Source organism: Palaemon carinicauda, chromosome 6, assembly GCF_036898095.1.
Source record: "Palaemon carinicauda isolate YSFRI2023 chromosome 6, ASM3689809v2, whole genome shotgun sequence".
In the NCBI taxonomy this organism is placed as follows: domain Eukaryota; kingdom Metazoa; phylum Arthropoda; class Malacostraca; order Decapoda; family Palaemonidae; genus Palaemon; species Palaemon carinicauda.
The window spans coordinates 90308014-90329159 of NC_090730.1; the positions used below are offsets into that span (position 1 = coordinate 90308014).

Below are 21146 nucleotides of genomic sequence, written 5' to 3' on the forward strand. Positions count from 1 at the left end.
GAAAATAATCAAGAAATATGAGGCTGACATGCAGTTAAGTGTGATCGCGAAGGAATATGGCCAACGATAAAGAATGATCCTGAAACAGAAGGAAGCCATCAAAGCAGTAATACCTTCTAAGGGCCTGACTTTTTTTGCAGCAAGAGGAGGCACATCCATAATGAGATGGAGAGACTGCTGCTTGTTTGGATTAAGGACTAGGAAATCGCTGAAGACACAATCACCGAAGTGATAATCTGCCAGAAAGCCTGCCCCATTTACAGTGATCTCGTGTGTGCCCAGGCAGAAGTTGACCCAGTAGGGAAATCTAAGCAAACACCCTCAGTGTTCAAGGCTTCTCAGGGTTAGTTTGAAAAATTTAAGAGACGGTCTGGCGTTCATTCAGTGGTGCTTCATAAGGAGGCTGCAAGCTCGGACACAAAAGCAGCCAAAGCCTTTGTTAAGACGTTCAACTAGTTGACTATCCAGGAAGGCTAGTGTCCCCAGGAAGTGTTCAGCTTCAACAAAACTGGGCTTTTCTGGAAGAAAATGCCTCGTCAGACGTTCATCACAGAAGAAGAAAAGAAGCTACCTGGGCATAAGTCTATGAAGGACAGGCTTACCCTTGCACTGTGCAAACACCTGTGGGGATTGTAAGGTAAAACCCCTGATGGTGTAGCACTCGGAGACTCTTCGAACCTTCAAGGCCCTTAAAGTGATGAAGGAGAAGCTTGTGGACTTCTGGAGGGCTAATTTAAAGGCCTGGGTAAAAAGAACCTCGTTCACCGAGTCGGACCGACTGTTAAAAAATATTTAGAAGAGAAGTGCGTCCCCATGAAATGCCTGCTGGTGTTTGACAATGCCCCTGCTTAGCCTCCTGACCTTGAGGAATATATCCTAGCAGAGTATTTTTTCATCAAGGTTCTCTATCTTCCGCCTAACACCACCCCTCTCCCCTGCCCATGGATCAGCAAGGGATTTCTAACTTCAAGAAACTCTATACAAAATATTACCTCTTCAAGAGGTGTTTCAAAATCACAGAGCACAAACCTTACCCTTCGGGAATTTTGGAAGGAGCACTTCGATATTGTGATATGCCTGAAAATCATTAATACAGCTTGGCAGTTGGTTTCGAGGCTCTCCTTGAACTGTGTGGAAGAAGCTGTGGCCTGATGCCATATCCGCACGAGATTTTGAGGGCCTCTACGCAGACCAAGCTGAAGTCAATTCCGAAAATGCTGACGATCCTGAACCTGTTGCTCAACCTGAGGTTCCCGAGATTGTTACACTTGGGACGTCCATGGGTCTGGAAGTTGATGAGGCCGACATCAATGAGCTTATTGAGGAGCACCAAGAGGAACTTAAGACGGATGACCTGAAGGAGTTGGAGGCCATGCAAGTGAACAAAGCTCAGGAACTGTTTTCTAGCAGCGAGAGGGAGGAGTATGACCCTATGATCATGGCAGAAATTAAGGAGGCTCTAGCTTGCTACCATAAAATGGCTTCTTTTGTTAAAGACACACCCAGAAAAAAATTAGTCACATGTCATAGGCCGACATCAATGAGCCTATTGCGAAGCACCAAGAGGATCTTAAGATGGATGACCTGAAGGAGTTGGAGGCGATGCAAGTGAACAAAGTTCAGGAACAGTTTTCTAGCAGCGAGGGGGAGGAGTATGACCCTATGATCATGGCAGAAATTAAGGAGGCTCTAGCTTGCTACCATAAAATGGCTTCTTTTGTCGAAGAGAAACCCAGAAAAAATTAGTCACATGTCGTGCGCTTGAATATTCAAATGACGTTTCCCTGAGTAATCTCGAACATTTTAAGCAGCAGGCAGAAACAAGCTTCCTTAGATAGTTATTTTAAAAAGATGCCTTCTGTCCTAGCAGGCCAAGAGGAAGATAAAACTGATACAAAAAGAAAGAAAAAAGTGGCAGCGATGAAGAAAATGTTATTAAATTTAGAAAATACGAAACATAAAGTAAAAAAACTCAAAATTAGAAAAGGCAAAAAAAGATAATTTAATTTTAAGTTTATCGTAAAGTTAAGTATTGATATTTCCTGCCATTTGTTAACAAGTTTCCTATAATCAAGTGTTGACGTTTTCTGTCATTTATTAATTATTAATCTGTTTAGTAAAGTTGAGTGAATATGTTTTCTGCCACTTGTTAACATTATCTACAGGTTGTCATCCTCCTCTACTTTGCTCTCAGACATTACCTCACTCCAAAGGTGAAGTTCCACATTTTTGTTACTGTATTTTTGCTCTAATTATACATTTCTTTTACAGGTTACCAATGGTTAGTATATTATTGAATGATCCAAATGATTGTACAGTGATTCGTTGACTACTGTATAGTGGACTGTATCCTTCTTATAATCATTTAATATGGTGTTTTTGTAAGGCCTGGAACAAATTAGGCTATTTACATTTAAAAGGCGACTCAATTCACAAAAAAATCACGGTACGAAAGCCAGTACGGATTCAATTATTTTTGTGTTGTTAGGCATTACTGTATACTTTTCACATCCCCATACCCTCTGGCAAGGTGGGATTGGGTAACGTCTTTCATTACTTCTTAGATTCCTACATTTATGAGAATGTGTTCCATAGACTAGTCACACTGCTAGCATCACACATTTACCAGAATTGCTCAGGCCGCTAACCGTGCTTTGCACGTCTATTTTATCAAGGTGTCAGGGTTTCTCTTTGTTATGTACATAGCATGTACGGTCAGAACTTCCTAATAGGTGAGTCATCCCTATTAAATAGCGTTAGTGACAGAACAAATGTCAAATTTGGAAGTAATTTGTATTTCTTCTTAACGTATAAACCTTTAGCTGTTTAATCAAATTATCCCGCCATCACCTGTCCCCCATAAGTCCTGCCTGCAGTCAAAAGTGATCAGCATACACAGGTGTGTATGTGTGTGTGTGGGAGGGGTGACTGGGTACCCCAGCTCCCCCTCCTACCGCTTAATAGCGGTAGAGTAGTTCCACATCACTAAAAAGTCTTATGGCTAGTTTCAGCTTTGCCGAAAAGATGATCCCTATTAAATAGCTTAAGGTTTGTAGGTTAGGAAAAATACAAATTACTTCCAAATTTGACATTTTGAATTATCATTCAAAAGAAATGAATTTTAATTTTAATTTAGGCTTTAAATTTTTAAATCTTTAAATCTAGGGTTTACCAGAATTATTTTAAATATTTCCATAATTTTCATTTGTTTTGTGAATGGTTTTAAATTTTATTTTAATTGTAAACATATTCCAAATCATATGATTGGAAGGAGTGATATATATGATTGTGAAACATTTTCAAACATTTCCTTAAACAAAACATTCAGGAACATCAGAAGTTATGTTTCATACTTTTAAAAATAATTCTTGTTTCCAACACAAAACTTTCATATCTCATTTTAAGAGTTATATTAAGATTCAAAGCATCTCAGGTCATTAAAACTCGACTAGTTACGTTTATTTTGGGGTCCCATGGTAGTTTTTTCCTTTTATTTTCATGATTGTTATTTTTATAGGTTTATGCCAAAACTGATCCTAAGGCATCCAAAGCTCAGCATGGTGTCACAGCTTTTATCATAGAAAAAGGCATGGAAGGATTCAGTACAGCGCAGAAGCTTGACAAACTTGGGATGCGTGGCTCCAATACTTGTGAACTTATCTTCGAGGACTGTAAAGTACCAGGTGAAGCAAAATGTATTAGCTATTAGTAGATAAGTTTGTTCCTACGCAAATACAAACCCTCGTCATTTTAATGGGTAAGCTCTTGGCGCACTTTTGTTCCTATAGTATAGAGGAAAATTGCTGGACATGGCATCAATGTATGGGCATGCTTCCACCAAAGCATTGGCGAGGCGACAATAGTTACGTTGTTGTTTCGCTTTTGGTTGCCCTAGCAATTGAATGTCTGTTTGCTTTGTTTTTAGGTTGTGACTTATTCAAAGGAGCGTTGAAACAGTGCTTATGAGAATTTAAGATGGTCTTGAAGGTCGCCCATGTGGCACTTGATGAACCGTATATAGCTTGATCCCCATGCTTTATATAGGCAGGGGAAAAGTGTGTGATGTGAATTCTACTCGCAAGATTCAGAAAATGATGCCCTCACATTGGGCAAGGTTAAATATTTAGATATGTACATGCACACACACAGATGCAACCCTTCCCAACAACAACCCCCTCTCACCATGGTATGACTACTCCCTCTCACCCCTCCCTTGGGATGGGGAGAGACTGAGTAGTTGTACGTCTGGCAGTTCCGCTGAGCGTGACTGGAAAAAATATATATATATATATATATATATATATATATATATATATATATATATATATTTATGTATGTAGCCAGACACATAGCTCTTTACTACATAAAGAAGAGATTTCTTTTTATTTTATACAGTGGTCCCTCGCTAGTTCGCGGTTCAACTTTCGCGGGTTCAGAGCTTCGCGGGTCTAAAAAATATTCAAAAATTAAAAATATCAAAAAATATTAAAAAATTAATAATAATGAAAAATATTAAATTAAAATTAGAAATTACATTATACTACAAATTTTGAAAACAAAATATTCAATTAGAATTAGTAATTGCATCATTTTACAAAATTTTAAAACAAAAAGAAATGCACGTATACGCTAAGCATCACTGGCATAAACGCAAGCTGATTGGCCAGCACTCGCTGAGAACTCGATCTCCCCAAGCTTCTCCCGATGCCCATCGCTCCACGCTTTTCTCGTATACGCTTCTCGCCATAGATCGCGGTTAGTTAGTCTTTGTCTCGCGGTGATTTTTTAAGTGTAAAAGTTTTGTGAAGCCCTTTCGTGATGCCTCCCAAACGCTCTTTATCCCTTGGTGAATCTAGTGAACCGAAGAAAAAGCGAAAGATGTTAACAATTAACGAAAAAGTGAGTTTATTGGACAAGTTGAAAGCGGGTAATAGCTACGCGAGCGTAGCCCGACAATATGGCCTTAATGAATCCACGGTACGGTACATAAAGAAGGAAGAGAAGAACATCCGCAAAACTGCTGCAATATCTTTCACGAAAGATGCCAAAAGGGTTGTAAACACCCAGAATAAGACCATGGTGCGAATGGAAAATGCACTGGCTATTTGGATCCATGATTGTAGGGAGAAGAAAATCAGCCTGGATACAAACATGATCCGAAGTAAGGCTAAAACTTTGTTTGATGCTATGGTGCCTGAGGGTGGTGACGACGACAACGTTCAAGATGAGGAAGAAGACGACGGCGACGAAGATGATCCTCTGCCTGGTACCTCAAGCTAGACTAGCCCACGACGACCACGTACGACTTTCGTTGCCAGCAAGGGCTGGTTTGATAAGTTTAAGAGGCGATTTGGACTTCAGAGTGTGTCGTTGTATGGAGAGGCAGCCTCTGCAGACGAAGCAGCAGCGAGGCATTATGTTGAGGATGTGTTTCCGGAATTAATAGAAGAAAATGGCTATGTCCCGGAGCAAGTCTTTAATATGGATGAAACAGGCCTTTTCTGGAAGAGGATGCCGTCCTGAACATTTCTTTTCAAGGACGAACTTAAAAAGACAGGTTTCAAAGCTCACAAGGATCGAGTGACTGCTCATGTGTGGCAATGCTGCAGGATTCATGCTGAAGCCCGGCCTTATCTACAAGTCAAAGAATCCTCGAGCATTGAAAAACAAGAACAAAGCCTTACTGCCAGTGTACTGGATGGCCAATAAAAAGGCATGGATCACCAAGGCCCTCACACTTGATTGGTTCCTTAACTCTTTCATACCACAGGTAAAGCTGAAAAGGGCCTGCCCTTTAAAGTGGTTCTCTTCATGGACTGTGCAGGAGGTCATGCAACTAATTTGCATTATGAAGGGGTACAGGTGGAGTTCCTTCCCCCCAACACCACTTCCCTTATACAGCCCATGGATCAGGGGGTTATTAGGGCCTTCAAAGCCCTCTACACTAAGTCAACAATGGAGGGTCTCATCTCCTCCATTGAAGAGACCGACGAGTCTGGCTAATATTCAGAATGCCCTAAAGGACATGAAAGAACAGACACTCATCTCCAGCTGGAAGAAATTGCGGCCAAACAAAATCACTCATGACTATGAGGGTTTCACGCCTAACGAAATCCATCACTCTGCCGTTGATAAGGCTGTCAGGCTGGCTCGGTTGGTGCAGACTGAAGGCTTCTCGGATATGACGGCTGATGAAATTAACAATCTCATCGACTGCCACTCAAACCCACTGACAGAGGAGGACCTACAGGAAATGACCAAATCGGCGAGTGAGGAGGAAGACGAGTCTGCTAGTGACGAAGCTGAAGAAGGTGGCCTTTCATTGCATAATTTACAGGACCTCTTCAATGTTGCCAAAGACCTCCAAAAAAGGGCCAAAGAAATGGATGACAACATGGTAAGAGCCGTCGAATTCAGCAATCGTATTGATGACGTCATGGCTGTTTATAGGCGCATCTTCATCGACAAGAAAAGACAACGTTCACAACTCCCAATAACGATGTTTCTTACGCGCAAAAAACCAGAAGAAGATCCTCCTGCAGCCGCTACACCGCCTCCTGCATCCCTTACGCCACTACGCCACTTACGCCACTACGCCACTACGCTACCTCCTATAGCCACTACGCCACCTCCTGCATCCATTACGACACCTCCTGCAGCCACTACGCCGCCTCCTGCAGCTTCTCCTGCATCGTCTGCGGCGTCATCCGAGGAGCAGTAAAGCTCTTCATGCCCCTGTGCAGTCATTCATCGTTATCACCTCATCGTACTGCACAGGTCTTTTCATCAACTACGCTTACAAGAACTTATTGTAAGAGGTAAGTTAAATGTTGTTTTATTGTTTGATTGTTTGATTGTTTAACATGAATCTCTCTCTCTCTCTCTCTCTCTCTCGCTCTCTCTCTACACCCATTTTCTATATGGTATGGTACAATTTTATTTATGTATTACTGTAATCTTAAATCCCCAGAAATAGAAATTATAAATGTTAATTTGTTGCGCAAAACGACGGACTAATTATGTTAGCTAGTTGTAGTGTTTGCTTGTTTTTGAAAGCTGATAACGATAATTGGTTGTTCGCAAGTAAATTGTTCGGTAGAACAGTGTTCTAGACCCTCAATTGTTATTGTAAACAGACAACATATTTTAGTTTTTTTTTTTTTTTTTTTTTTTTTTTTTTCTTTTTTTTTTTTTGTTATAACATGAATTTCACTCTCTCTCTCTACCCGTATTCTATATGGTGTACTGTATACAGGGGGGGTATATATACATTTTTTTAAGCATTTTTGAAGAGGCGCCGCTACTTCGCGGATTTTCAGTTTTTGCGGGTGGTCTCGGTCCCCATTAACCGCGATAACCGAGGGACCACTGTACTGCATTTCTGTCTCAAAGAGAAAAGAAGCAATGTCCTTGTTTTCTGTCCTGGTCCAAAAGTATCCGAGTGTGGTAAGCTCGTGGGATCAGATCTTTATTTTAGATATAGGCAGTCGTCGACTTACAACCAAAATAAGGACCCAGAGATGCGTCGTAAGTCAATCTGGACGTATGTCAAACTTGAAAAGAGAAGTTTCTGTAGATTTATTATGCTGCGTCATGGTTCGGTAAGCATCTAAGTTATATTTTATTGATATTTTCTTAATGTATATCATTATTTAATTTTTTGGTTACCATAGGATATATGCTTTATTAAAGCATTTTTAAAATTTTGTTTTTGTTATGGGAGCATTTTAACAATCAGCAATTACCAACTTATTTTTTTTTTTTTTTGTGATCAGCTGATCTCAAGGTTTCACTACAGTATCCAGAGAATGTACGTATATCAATAACAATGCATACTGCATATCGTTTATAATATTTCTTAACTTGCTCAAAATATCTTTGTAATGATCATTACATCAGCACCAATATGTTACAGGATATCATAGTTTTCATACAGTTCGCTTATAGGCATTATTATTTGTTATCATACGAATACGTTGTGTGTGTGGGTAGGGGTATGTCGGGTACTTCATTTTTAAGGCTTCATACAGTATTTAATTTTTAGTTAATTTTTAAGTCTTCATATTTCTTCAGACATTATTGTCTTTAATTGTGACCTATTAAAACATGTTTTTACTCTACTTTTCAAATTCAGTGATCAACAATTACGTTTGTTTAACTTATGGTACTCATCAGCTGATCTCAAGATCACGCTATTATCTTGCAATTATGCGCACATACAAATAACAAGGAGTATCATTTATATAATTTCTTAACTTTCAAAATATTTTCATAATGATTATTACATCAACACCAATATGTTACAGGATATCATAGTTGTCATACAGTTTGTTTATAACAATTATTAGTTAACTTATGAATATGTTTGCCTCTCTCTCTCTCTCTCTCTCTCTCTCTCTCTCTCTCTCTCTCTCTCTCTCTCTCTCTCTCTCTCTCTCTCTCTTTTTGATGGCCCAACACTTTGTTGAAATGAGAGCTCGTGCGATACAATGAAGAGGTGGGCGATTGCAGCGGGATGTTTTTTTTTCCAACCCAATATGTTTAAAACTTGCCACTAAGACCAGCTCTGAGCATCCAAATAAGGACCGGAGTACTATTAACTCTTCTACTTTTTCATATTTCCGTTTTTCTTTCTTTCTCAACCGTTCTATCCAAACTCTCAACTTTCAATCTCCTAGCTGAAATAAAAAGTTAACAAAAAAAAGAAAAAAAAAAAGTAGAGGACAGCTTTATATAACTAGCCTATACACATAGACATTAAGGAGCTGACAGCTACCTCATGCTTCAGAGCAGACTTTGGTACCTCTATAAACAACGTTCTTTTGGTGACGGGGGGCAAGAATGGAATAGTGCAATCAGTGCCCCGCAAAGCACATTCCTAACGTATAATTGCCAACCACTCCCTTTGGCTGACCCTTAGCAAAATAGGCTCAACTGCTTATGAGGTTGACATAGCTTTTGTGCATTGTTGAAGTCGTGGTCATCTAAAAAACCTAGTTGCTGCTTCTTGGTAATACTCAGATACCTAAGAGTCTGGCTGTTCTTGAATTTTGGGAAATCCAAGTAATTGTTAGCCTTCCGCTATCAATCCTGGCAAGAATACTGGCTTCTGCCTTGTGCTGCTGAGCTGCGAGCTCTAGCACATTAAGGAGAGCCCAACTTTGAAGAGACATAACTGTTGGTTCATAGCCCTTATGGGAGTTTAGGGACAGAAAAGGTGGAAATTCACCAAGGATTAAGAGGATGCGGCAGCAGGTGGGTAACTATCAGCCACCTCCTTTTTCACACTAGTGGTCACAAAGATAATAATTATAGAAGTTATTTGCTGAGATTTCCAAATAAATACCCATTAGACAATATCACAAAGAAATTAAAAATGAGTGAGAAGCAAGTTGAAGCACAAATGTGCAAAATGCCAAATAAACAAATGGTAGGTAGACTTCAAAGAATGGTGCGCTGCAGACCTGCACCTTAATAATGTATGCCTGTTCTGCCAGCAGGAACAGGAAATAAGAAAGTTGAAAAATTACAACCAAGAACTAAAGAAACAATTGAAAGAAATCATGTCAAAGATCCAGTTAGAAATAAGGAACAAAGAAGTCATAGATGATGGTGTAGAAAATGGGATTAGTATCCAAAAAATACAAAATAAGGTAAAATCAAGGACTTAACTTAGAGAGGAAATAACCAACTAATACAAAGAGTTTATGAAACCCACTAGATTATGGGTAGCTAAGGTCAAGAAGACTAAAAAAGTCTAGAAATGTAACTAACACCAAAAACAGATTCTCCCCCCCCCCCCCCCAGCAGAGAAAGAGGAAGATGAGACTTTAATCGGAGACTTTATGGTACAGGACCAAGGGGAGCACTTTGACCTCAAAAGGAGGAGAAAGGTCAGATCTTATCCAGGTGCCAACACACAGAATATAGAAGTTGTGGTACTTAAAACTATAACATGACAACTGAAGTAAGTGTAATGCCTCTGTAATTATTGCAATCAGTCAAATTTCCTGTTTTTGCCATTTTCACCAACACTCCTAGCTCCCATTCATCAGGTTTTGTCTCTTCATGCCACATTCTACAAAATAATTCTGGGAGTCACTTCATTTTGGCCAGTATGATCTCGGCAGTTATTCTATCATATCCCGGCGCTTTTCATCTCTTAAGTTTTTTAAGAGTAGCTTTGACTTTGAAGACACTGAATTCATTCATGGGCACTAAAGGTCTTCCTCAGCTTCAGGTATATTAATCAAATTATTCCGTTCATATCTCCTATCATGACCCCACTAAAGTGTTCCATCCAACGTTCCCTTTCTTCATCTTCGGTTGTTATAACAGATCCATCTCTCTTTCGGATAGGTATATGATGCTGCTTCTTTGCCCCGTGGAGATTTCATAGATAATTCTAGAGCAATTCTTACACCATAACCACTCCCTGAATTCATAGCCTTGTCATCTTCATATACTTTACTGTCTAGATATTCTTTCCAGTTATTCTTGGGTTTTCTTTTGACTTCACTATCAATACTAAAAATATTTAGCATGCTCTACCTTGTAATTTTGATTACTTCATTGAAAGCTTTCAACAATCAATTTCTGTCTGTCTCCTTTTTATAGTATCCCAAGTATCATCTGATATCCATGGCTTCCTCCTTGTAACTACGTCCCAAAACTTCTCTACGAACTGACTGATATATGTGCTTAATATCACACCATTCTTCGTTAATTGTCTACACTTCTTCTCTTAAAGTCTCTAAGACTGTAAATTGATTCCTACATTCATTTGCAAAGGTTTCTCTCTGTGCTCATCTTCTAGCAGCTTAGTTGTATCAAACCTAGGTATTCTTACCTACATTTCTGTTGGGTGCTTTCAGTTTTAATTTCAGTGTGGCAATGAGGAGCTGTTGATCACTGCCAATATCTACACCTCTATAGCTTCTTACATTTATCAGAGTCCTCCTCTCTTTATTAATGGCTATGTGATCTATTTTATTTTTGTAATTGCCACATGGTGGAGTCCATGTATATTTGTGGATGGCCTTATGCTGGAAAATAGTACCTCCAATAATAAGATTGTTTGCCGAACAAAAACTTCGCCATGTCCCTCAACACCCATTACATTCTCTATGCCTTGATTAATCTTTCCAACTTTAGCATTGAAGTCACCAATCACAATTTTCATATCTCTCTCTGGGGTCCCATCTATTACACTCTGCAGTTTTTTTATAGTATTCATCCTTCATTTCTTCTGGGACATCATTTGTTGGTGTATAACACACTATAATACTCATATTGCACTGCTTTGATTTAAACATTGCAAGTAACAATCTGCTATTTACAGCTCACCACTCAGTTAATGCCTTCTCAGCTCTGTGCCATCGTCATTCCTATCCCTTCTCTTCCAATTCGTCAGTTCTTCTTGAATAGATATATATATTGCCTTGGTCTAAGATTTTCTTACCAATCCCCCTCTTAATGAGAGAATGCCTTGATGGAGTCATTGAGCTTCAGCACTGTATATCATTTCCGTGCTGAAACTTGGTGACTGGCAAGAGAGCTCTTGAACTGGGGGTAATTGCTCCCCCAGTTTGAATTGAAATTTCTCTCTCATCTTTTTCTTTCTCTCAATATTACTTCGACATTCTACAAATTTTATAAACTTTCTTTTATGTTGTTTTCCCAACTCTAAGAAAAATTTCTCTTATATATATGAATATATTATGTACATGAATATATACAGTATATTTATGTGTATATATATATATATATATATATATATATATATATATATATATATATATATATATATATATATATATATATATATATATATATGTATATTAATTTTTTTTTTGGCTTGGATGTTTCTACATCCATTATAGCCGCTGGCATGGATGTTTATACATCCGTTATTACTGCCTGCTTTGACGAATTAGAGGAGGTGTCGCCGTTGGGAGGTATTTGCATTCAAAGCTACAGTAGGGTCCCCAATTATGAGATTCCCCATTTATGTGGTCGCCATTTAAAAAAAAAAAAAAAATCTATCTGGAAGCTGTTCAGAGTCTGGGAGTCAAGTGCTACAATATGTATCACATCTATTGTCTTTTTAAGTAAAGTGGTAGCCCTAAATACGGTGCTTGATAATAAATGTTACAAAATGATATTTACCTTACATCTTATCAACATAATTTCATAATAAATAGCCTATTTAAGGAAAAATTCCATATCAACAATGAAATCAACTTAACTATGTAAGTCCAGTTGACAAAATGTAAATAGAATTGTGGTTACGTTCTCGGTAATCTTTATGTTTCTCTAAACTTTTGATAATTTTTATGTTAGTGTCAATGATGGTACAGTGGTACCTCTACATACGAATTTAATCCGTTCCACAACCGACTTCGGATGTAGAAAATGTTCGGATGTCGAAACAAATTTTCCCATAAGAATACATTGAAATAGGATTAATCCGTGGTTGAGCCCAAAAACCTATGATAACTTCTTAATAAACTACTTCACATAATTTCCCATGAGAATAATGCAAACTAAATTAGATAATAGACATGTAGAAAAGAAGAATTACCAAAAAATGATAAATAAGAAACGGGTTTTTAGGGTCACTTTACCTTAGAAACTCCTGCGCAGGTGTTGTTGGTCTTGCTACGCAGAGAGGAGACGGACGGGCAGCAAGGAGGTAGAGAGGTTTACTACGATAAACGTACACTACTGTAACTTATTCTAACTTACACTAAGTGAACTTTAACATAGCTCATTTTTTTTTATTTTTATATTTTATATTTTTTTTTTACATTTTCTTTTTTTCTTTTTGATGATTAATTTTAATAACTTTCACTCTCTACACTTAAAATTGATTGAATTTTTTTCGCTTCACTCTTTGCCGTTTTCTTTGTTTCACTTTCTTTCGCTTCACTCTTTGCCGTTTTCTTTGAATCACTTCCATCCTCTTCATCACGAGTTCGCTTCGTAGTTTTTTTAAAGAAACTATCGATAGATGGTTGCTTGATACGGCTTTTCAGAATGTTTCGAAAGTGAGTTAGGCAAACATCATCGAACTGCGCAACTACACGACAAACCTGCAATTTTTTGGGGTGGTATTTGTCGATGAAGTCGACCACGTCTTGATATTTTCCTAACACCTCTTTTATATGCGCCGAACCTAACACATGTTCTACCTCCTCGATCCCTTCCTCGTCATCACTCATGTGCTCAGACATAGCGTGGAGTTCCTTGAGCTCCTCTGTGGTAAGTTTGTCGTGATGTTCGGCGACGAGTTCCGTAACGTCATCTGCGTCGACCTCCAAACCCACGGACTTGCCAAGGGAGACGATTTCCTCTACATCTTCCGCTGCACCCACCACGGGATCAGGTTCGGGGTCAAAACCTTCGAAATCTTGGGGAGAAACTGCATCAGGCCACAGCTTCTTCCAGGCAGAATTGAGGGTCCGTCGAGTTAATCCCACCCAAGCCTGATCTATGATCTTCAAGCAGTGCACGATGTTGAAGTGGCTTTTCCAAAATTCACGCAAAGTTAAGTTTGTGCTTTGCGTGACATTAAAGCACTGCTTAAATAAGTGCTTGGTGTACAGCTTCTTAAAATTAGAGATGACTTGCTGGTCCATGGGCTGGAGGATAGAGGTGGTATTCGGTGGAAGATACAGCACCTTTATGAACTTAATTTCATCGAAGATATCATCATCAAGTCGGGGGGGGGGGGGGAGCGGGTGCATTGTGAAGGCATAGCAGGCACTTTAAAGGCAATTTCTGTTCATGAAGATACTTCTTCACAGAAGGGCCGAAAACTTGGTTAACCCATTGCACAAAGAACTGCCTTGTGACCCAGGCCTTCGAGTTGGATCGCCAGAAAACATGAAGCTGGTCCTTATCGACGTTGTGTGCCTTAAAGGCCCTAGGGTTCTCTGAATGGTAAACCAGTAAGGGCTTGACTTTAAAGTCCCCGCTAGCGTTGGCACATGGGGCAAGAGTCAACCGATCCTTCATTGGCTTATGCCCAGGCAATTTCTTCTCTTCGGCAGTGATGTAGGTTCGACTGGGCATCTTCTTCCAAAACAGCCCGGTTTCATCACAATTAAACACTTGCTGCTCTACGTAGCTGCCTTCTTGTACGATCCTTTCGATGTTCTTGACAAAGTCAGCTGCAGCCTTTGTGTCCGCACTAGCAGCCTCTCCGTGGCGAACAACTGAATGAATCCCGGATGATTTCTTAAATTTCTCAAACCAGCCACGAGATGCCTTGAAATCATCTGAGGAAGGCTTGGTTGAACTCTCCCCAGCATCACCCCCAGAGCTCTCCTCCTTCAAGTCCATAAAGATGGCGTGCGCCTTCTCGCAGATGACGGTCTCGGTGATGGTGTCGCCAACGATCTCTCTCTGTCCTTGATCCACACTAGCAGAAGTCGTTCCATCTCTTCTATGATAGGGCTACGGAGTTTTGAAATTATGGTGATCCCCTTAAAAGGTTTCACTGCTTTAATAGCTTCCTTCTGTTTAAGGATTGTCGAGATCGTCGACATTTTACGGCCATACTGTTTAGCAAGTTCACTCACGCGGACGCCACGCTCCTGTTTTTCAATAGTTTCCTGCTTAACTTCTATAGAAAGCATTTCCTTCTTCCTTTTCTCACCACTACCACTACCACTTGCAAAACTAATCCTTTTAGGACCCATACTTTACGTAAATTACCGTTAAAGGATGCATGTAAAAAATCACGATTAAAACACCGTTAATAGCAGAACGCACAGGGCACAACCGCATGAAGCCGACGAGAACAGAGGACTGACCCGAGCCGCGCTAATTGAGGGTCCCTCCGAGGTCGAAGTGCTGCCTTCTATCGGCGGAAATAAAAAACACTTCAGGTGCTATGAGCACCGACTACGCGTACGAGTATTGTTTACTGCGGGAGTCGAAAAAACATTCGGGTGTAGAGTAGGAACGTGTTCGAATTGTACTTCGCGTGTAGAAAAATTCGGATACAACCGGTACGATAAAAATTGTTTACTTCGTGTGTCAAAATAAAATTCGGGTGTAGAGTCAAAATTTTGCTCGAATTTTACTTCGGATGTTGGAAAATTTGGATGTAGATACGTTCGTGTGTAGAGGTTCCACTGTAAATCATTGAAGGGATTAGCGTATACAGTTATTTTTTATTAGAAATTGTAGAATATTTAAAGCTCTTGTTCACCTGTTTAGGCATTTCCATTATTTTCAGACTAAGAAAGTTAAAAAAGTGTTTATTTATAGGTTTATAAATTACATCTTACAAGTTTTATTATTATAATTCAATTGTGCTGGTAATTTTACATCTTTGAAAGTAGATTGTTACTGAATCATTGAGAGATGTACCTGTAATTAGAACTTAGGAAATTAATTCTTTTGACAATTCTTTCATAAAAGTTGTATACTCTATACAGACCAAAATATAATTTTGTTCAGGTATACACCAGCTTTTAGTAGAAACTGATGAGACCATTAATTCATTTCAGGCTACATGGGGTCTGAGAGAGCTCTTTAGTAGGATTTGTTTAAAAAAAAAAAAAAAAAAAAAAGTGAAGCTATGTAAATATATAAATAAGAGTTGGGTAGTCATTTGTGAATTTACCCAAGGGAACAGATGGAAAGTAAAAGACAAAGGAAAGTAGTCAGGGGATGCTATAAATAACCTATAATGTTACAGTAGCTGCAATATACTCCGAAAGGTCACCTAAATAATATCGTGCTGTGAGGAGAGTTTATAAGGAGAGCTAATGATTTTATAGACACTACAATTATTTTATCACAGCATTCTAAATGAATCATTTGATATTGATGGACTTCCTCTGTACCAAGATTATAATGTAGAGCAAACATCTAATACATTCGTATTAAGATTTGTCTGTATATACACTATGTAAATACTAACACTTGTCAATCTTTTCAGCTTCACATATGCTTGGAAATTTGAATAAAGGCATATATGTACTGTTTTCTGGTCTTGACCTGGAGAGACTTGTATTAGCGGCTGGTCCTGTTGGGTAAGTACATGTTTATTTAATGCTTGTAGTACGTAGTATCTGCTTTTCATTTTTAAGATACATAATGTCCTCTACTTAAGATTGAGCTAGGTTTAAGAGAACTATATAATGAGTCATGATTTGATAATACCTATGATGGGTGTGATGCATGAATATAATATATAAAAGTTTTCCTTTTCTGTCCTCCCCAAGACTCCTGTTCCCCAGATTAGGATAGTGAAACAAAAAAGAATATTTGATTTATTGTGACAAAATGTATTTGCTCTAAACTAAAGTAATTAGGGTTTATCTCGTTTTCACTGCTGTTTGTTTTCCTTACCGCCTCACAACTGACCGCCCTCTTAATGAGAGAATGCCTTGATGAAGTCATTGAGCTTCAGCACAGCATATCATTTCCGTGTTGAAACTTGTCTTGCTCTCCTAACTCTATGAGTATTATTTTATTAAGTTTATATATATATATATATATATATATATATATATATATATATATATATATATGTATGTATATATATATATATATATTATTTTTTCATTTATTTACATATTTATTTTTATATTTTATTTAAATGGCGTGGATATTTCCACATTCATTATTACTGCCTGCTTAGATGAACGGGAGAAGAGATCACGGTTGGGAGGTATTTGCATTCAAAGCTATATATGAGAGTATTGGATTACCTCAGCCATCCCAAAAATGGTTTGGACCTTTTTGGCATAACTACTCTCAAGGGTTGGGTCATTGGAATCCAGGGGGATCCAATCCTTGAGGGGGGACTCTTGGTTTCTGGCCAGAAGCCCATTATTACTGATATCTGGAGGATGATTCCATATTTTCTTGGTCCCAGTCCTAACGGGCGGGTTTAGCTTACGCATGTGCCTCTATATCTGTTTTGATGCTACCCTTCGGGTAGGGTATGGAGTGAACCATCTGGGAAGTATACTTTCATTGTGCCGATGGTGGAGAATGCAAATACTGTATCCTTTCCAGAGTATGAGACTTTCTTAAAATTATCAGGCAGGTAAACCAACAAAACAACCAACAAAAAACAAACATAAAAACCCACCCTTGAATATGGACCCTTTAAACACTGACTCCTCATCCCCTGGATATGCTGACACCCCCCCCCCAGCACTTTTGACGACCTCTGCTAATTTAAATAGGGAAAGATCTGTTGATGACCTTGGGACGGGAGAGGAGCATTTTACTGATATTTCAAAATTGAGTAATTTGGGTAACACGAGGAAACTTCGAATCCTTCTTGTTACTCAGATTTCAATAGAGACAAACTATGAGGATCTATATAAAGCTTTTGAAGGCTATGGATGTATAAAAAAAATAAGGATGAAACTTAAAGATGAAAAATGGCATTTATGGATATCTTACAGTTGTTATGACGAAGCTTTTAGTGCATTAAGTAACATGAATAATAATAAAATTAATAACTTACATGTAGCATCTGCTCTCTGCGATAAGGTACCAAAGGACTTGGATGTATATAGGCCTGCCGATTGGTGTAAAAAAGATGGGGATTTAGTTATGCCTTCCCAGAGAAAGCCAAATGGGGGTTACAGGGAACTATTTTAAAATATGCAAATTAATTCAGAAGGAAAGTAGGAACTATTGCACCAGGCGATATATCTCGTTTTGGAAAAAATAGTTTCCTTATCTGTGCCAAATCAAGTACACAGTCTGTAATACTGTCCAACATAAAATTAACTAATGATGATATTAAGTTAGATGTCAAACATCACCTAAATTTTAGCTACGGAAGGGGAGTAGTTTTTAACCAAGATCTGTATGAATTTACAGAGGAAGGGATACTAAATGTATGGAAACTTCACAAAGTCCCAGATACATCAATGATAATCCTTACGTTCCAGGATCCTGATGTACCTTTCCATATTATTATAGAAAACAAAATGATTAAAGTAAGTCCATTCAAGCAGAAGCTACTGCAATGCTTGAATTATTTTAAATTTGGGCATCCATCTAAAGTTTGCAAAGATGAAAAAATGTGTGGTATATGCTCCAAATCCTACCATGGAGAATGTGTACTTGAAGCCAGGGGTTTAAATTGCAAATTGAATCTTAAATTAACAGACAAGAGCTGCGAGCTGTATAAGTTGAGGAGGCTACCCTCAACATATCAATTTAGAACATATAAGTGTGGGACACGCCAAAAGACTATTAAATAAATCAAACAGCTATGCTAAGGCATTAAAATCAAACCCACCTATTACTGCCAATAGCTCTAGAAAAAGAAATATACCATCAGATAAAATGTCAAATGACAAGGTAAGCATATTGCCTCCTGAGGCTTTACCACGGCGTATTATTACTGATATGCCCCCTGTGGCCGCGGGAGCATAAAAACAATTAGAATAGCGCCAACGTTATCCCTGCGTGTCATAAGAGGCGACTAGAAGGGACGGTACGAGGGGGCTGGGAACCCCTTCTCCTGTATATAATCCTGCGAGACGTCAACAAAGAGATGGAGCTGGGGGGAGAGTGACTGCTCCCCGCACTCTAGTTTTGGGGTGTTTGAATGTGCGTGGCTGTAGTACGATAGAGAGTAAAAGATGTGAGATTGGAAGTATGTTTAGGAAAAGAAGGATGGATGTATTGGCCTTGTGTGAGACAAAGATGAAAGGAAAGGGTGAAGTGATGTTTGGTGAAATGTCTGGTAGAGTGTCTGGGATTGAAAGGGGAAGAGCAAGAGAGGGTGTGGCTTTATTGCTGAGTGAATGGATGACAGGTAAAGTAGTGGAATGGAAGGAAATATCATCTAGGTTAATGTGGGTAAGGGTTAGGTTGGGTAGGGAATGTTGGACGTTTGTCAGTGCGTATGGGCCAGGTAGTGAGAAAAGTGAAGAAGAGCGGAATGAATTCTGGAATGAATTAACGGTGTGTAGAAGGACTGGGTAGAAGGAATTATGTAGTTGTCATGGGCGACTTAAATGCTAGAGTGGGCGCTGGAGAGGTAGAAGGTGTCATTGGGAAGTATGGCGTACCAGGTGAAAATGAGAGTGGTGAGAGACTGGTAGATATGTGTGTTGAACAAGAGATGGTAATAAGTGCTAGCTTTTTCAAAAAGAAAGATAAAAACAAGTATACATGGGTAAGAGTGGCAAATGGAAGAGTAGTAGAAAGGGCATTAGTGGATTATGTGTTGATAACTAAAAGAATGTCTGGCAGATTGAAAGATGTGCACGTGTTTAGGGGTATGGCTAATGGTATGTCTGATCATTTTTTGGTGGAAGGAAAATTAGTTGTAGCAAAAGAGTGAAGAAATAGAGTAGGTGGATGTAAAAGGGAGCTAGTGAGGGTTGAAGAGCTAATAAAACTGGGGGTAAAAAGTAAATATCAGGAAAGGTTGAAAATGGCATATGACGAAGTGAGAGTAAGAGAAACTGGTAATTTAGAGGAGGAGTGTAAGTTAGTAAAAGAAAATTTTGTTGGGATTGCAAGTGGTGTGTGTGGCAAGAAGGTTGTTAGAGGCAGCATGAGGAAGGGTAGTGAATGGTGGAATGAAGGAGTGAAGGTAAAAGTGGAAGAGAAAAAGAGGACTTTTGAAGAATGGCTGCAGAGTAATAGTATAGAGAAGTATGAAAAATATAGAGAGAAAAATGTGGAAGTAAAGCGGAAGGTACGTGAGGCAAAGAGGGCAGCTGACCTGAGGTGGGGTCAGGGATTGTGTCAGTCATATGAAGAGAATAAGAAGAAGTTTTGGAAAGAATTGAAGAGAGTAAGGAAGGCTGGCTCAAGAATCGAAAAGACAGTGAAAGATGGAAATGGAAGGTTGTTAAAAGGAGAGGAGGCAAGGAAAAGGTGGGCGGAATATTTTGAAAGTTTACTGAATGTTGAGGATAATAATTGCTGTTGCAGGTGTTGAGGTGCTGGTGATAGGAGATGAGAATGAGAGAGAGATTACAATAGAGGAAGTGAAAAGAGCTCTAGATGAAACGTGAGTAGGAAAAGCATCTGGTATGAATGGTGTGAAAGCTGAGATGTTGAAGGAAGGGGGTTTGACTGTACTTGAATGGTTGGTGAGATTGTTTAATATGTGTTTTGTGTTGTCAATGGTACCAGTAGATTGGGTTTGTGCATGTATTGTACCACTATATAAGGGTAAGGGAGATGTGCATGAGTGTTGTAATTCAAGAGGTATTAGTTTGTTGAGTGTAGTTGGAAAAGTGTATGGTAGAGTAATGATCAATAGGATTAAGGATAAAACAGAGAATGTAATCTTAGAAGTACAGGGTGGTTTTAGAAGAGGTAGGGGTTGTATGAATCAGATTTTTACAGTTAGGCAGATATGCGAGAAATATTTAGCAAAAGGTAAGGAGGTGTATGTTGCATTTATGGATCTGGAGAAAGCGTATGATAGAGTTGATAGGGAAGCAATGTGGAATGTGATGAGGTTATATGGAGTTGGTGGAAGGTTGTTGCAAGCAGTGAAAAGTTTCTATAAAGGTAGTAAAGCATGTGTTAGAATAGGAAATGAAGTGAGTGATTGGTTTCTGGTGAGAGTGGGTCTGAGACAGGGATGTGTGATGTCGCCTTGGTTGTTCAAATTGTATGTTGATGGAGTGGTGAGAGAGGTGAATGCTCGAGTGCTTGGACGAGGATTAAAACTGGTAGACGAGAATGACCATGAATGGGAGGTAAATCAGTTGTTGTTTGCGGATGATACTGTACTGGTTACAGACACAGAAGAGAAGCTTGACCGACTAGTGACAGAATTTGGAAGGGTGTGTGAGAGAAGGAAGTTGAGAGTTAATGTTTGTAAGAGTAAGGTTATGAGATGTACGAGAAGGGAAGTTGGTGCAAGGTTGAATGTCATGTCGAATGGAGAGTTACTTGAGGAGGTGGATCAGTTTAAGTACTTTGGGTCTGTTGTTGCAGCAAATGGAGGAGTGAAAGCAGACGTACGTCAGAGAGTGAATGAAGGTTGCAAAGTGTTGGGGGCAGTTAAGGGAGTAGTAAAAAAATGGAGGGTTGGGCATGAATGTAAAGAGAGTTCTATATGAGAAAGTGATTGTACCAACTGTGATGTATGAATCGGAGTTGTGGGGGATGAAAGTGACGGAGAG

At 39.0% G+C, this 21146-nt stretch overlaps 1 protein-coding gene across 1 annotated transcript in view; it reads left to right on the top strand.

Moving 5' to 3' along the window:
• The window catches only part of LOC137642595 (isovaleryl-CoA dehydrogenase, mitochondrial), a 225601-nt gene that overhangs the window by 116910 nt on the left and 87545 nt on the right, over positions 1-21146 (top strand). Inside the window, exons 5-6 of the mRNA XM_068375291.1 lie at positions 3518-3683; positions 15956-16049. Of these exons, the coding sequence (XP_068231392.1) occupies positions 3518-3683; positions 15956-16049 (260 nt within the window). The remainder of the gene's footprint in view (positions 1-3517; positions 3684-15955; positions 16050-21146) is intronic.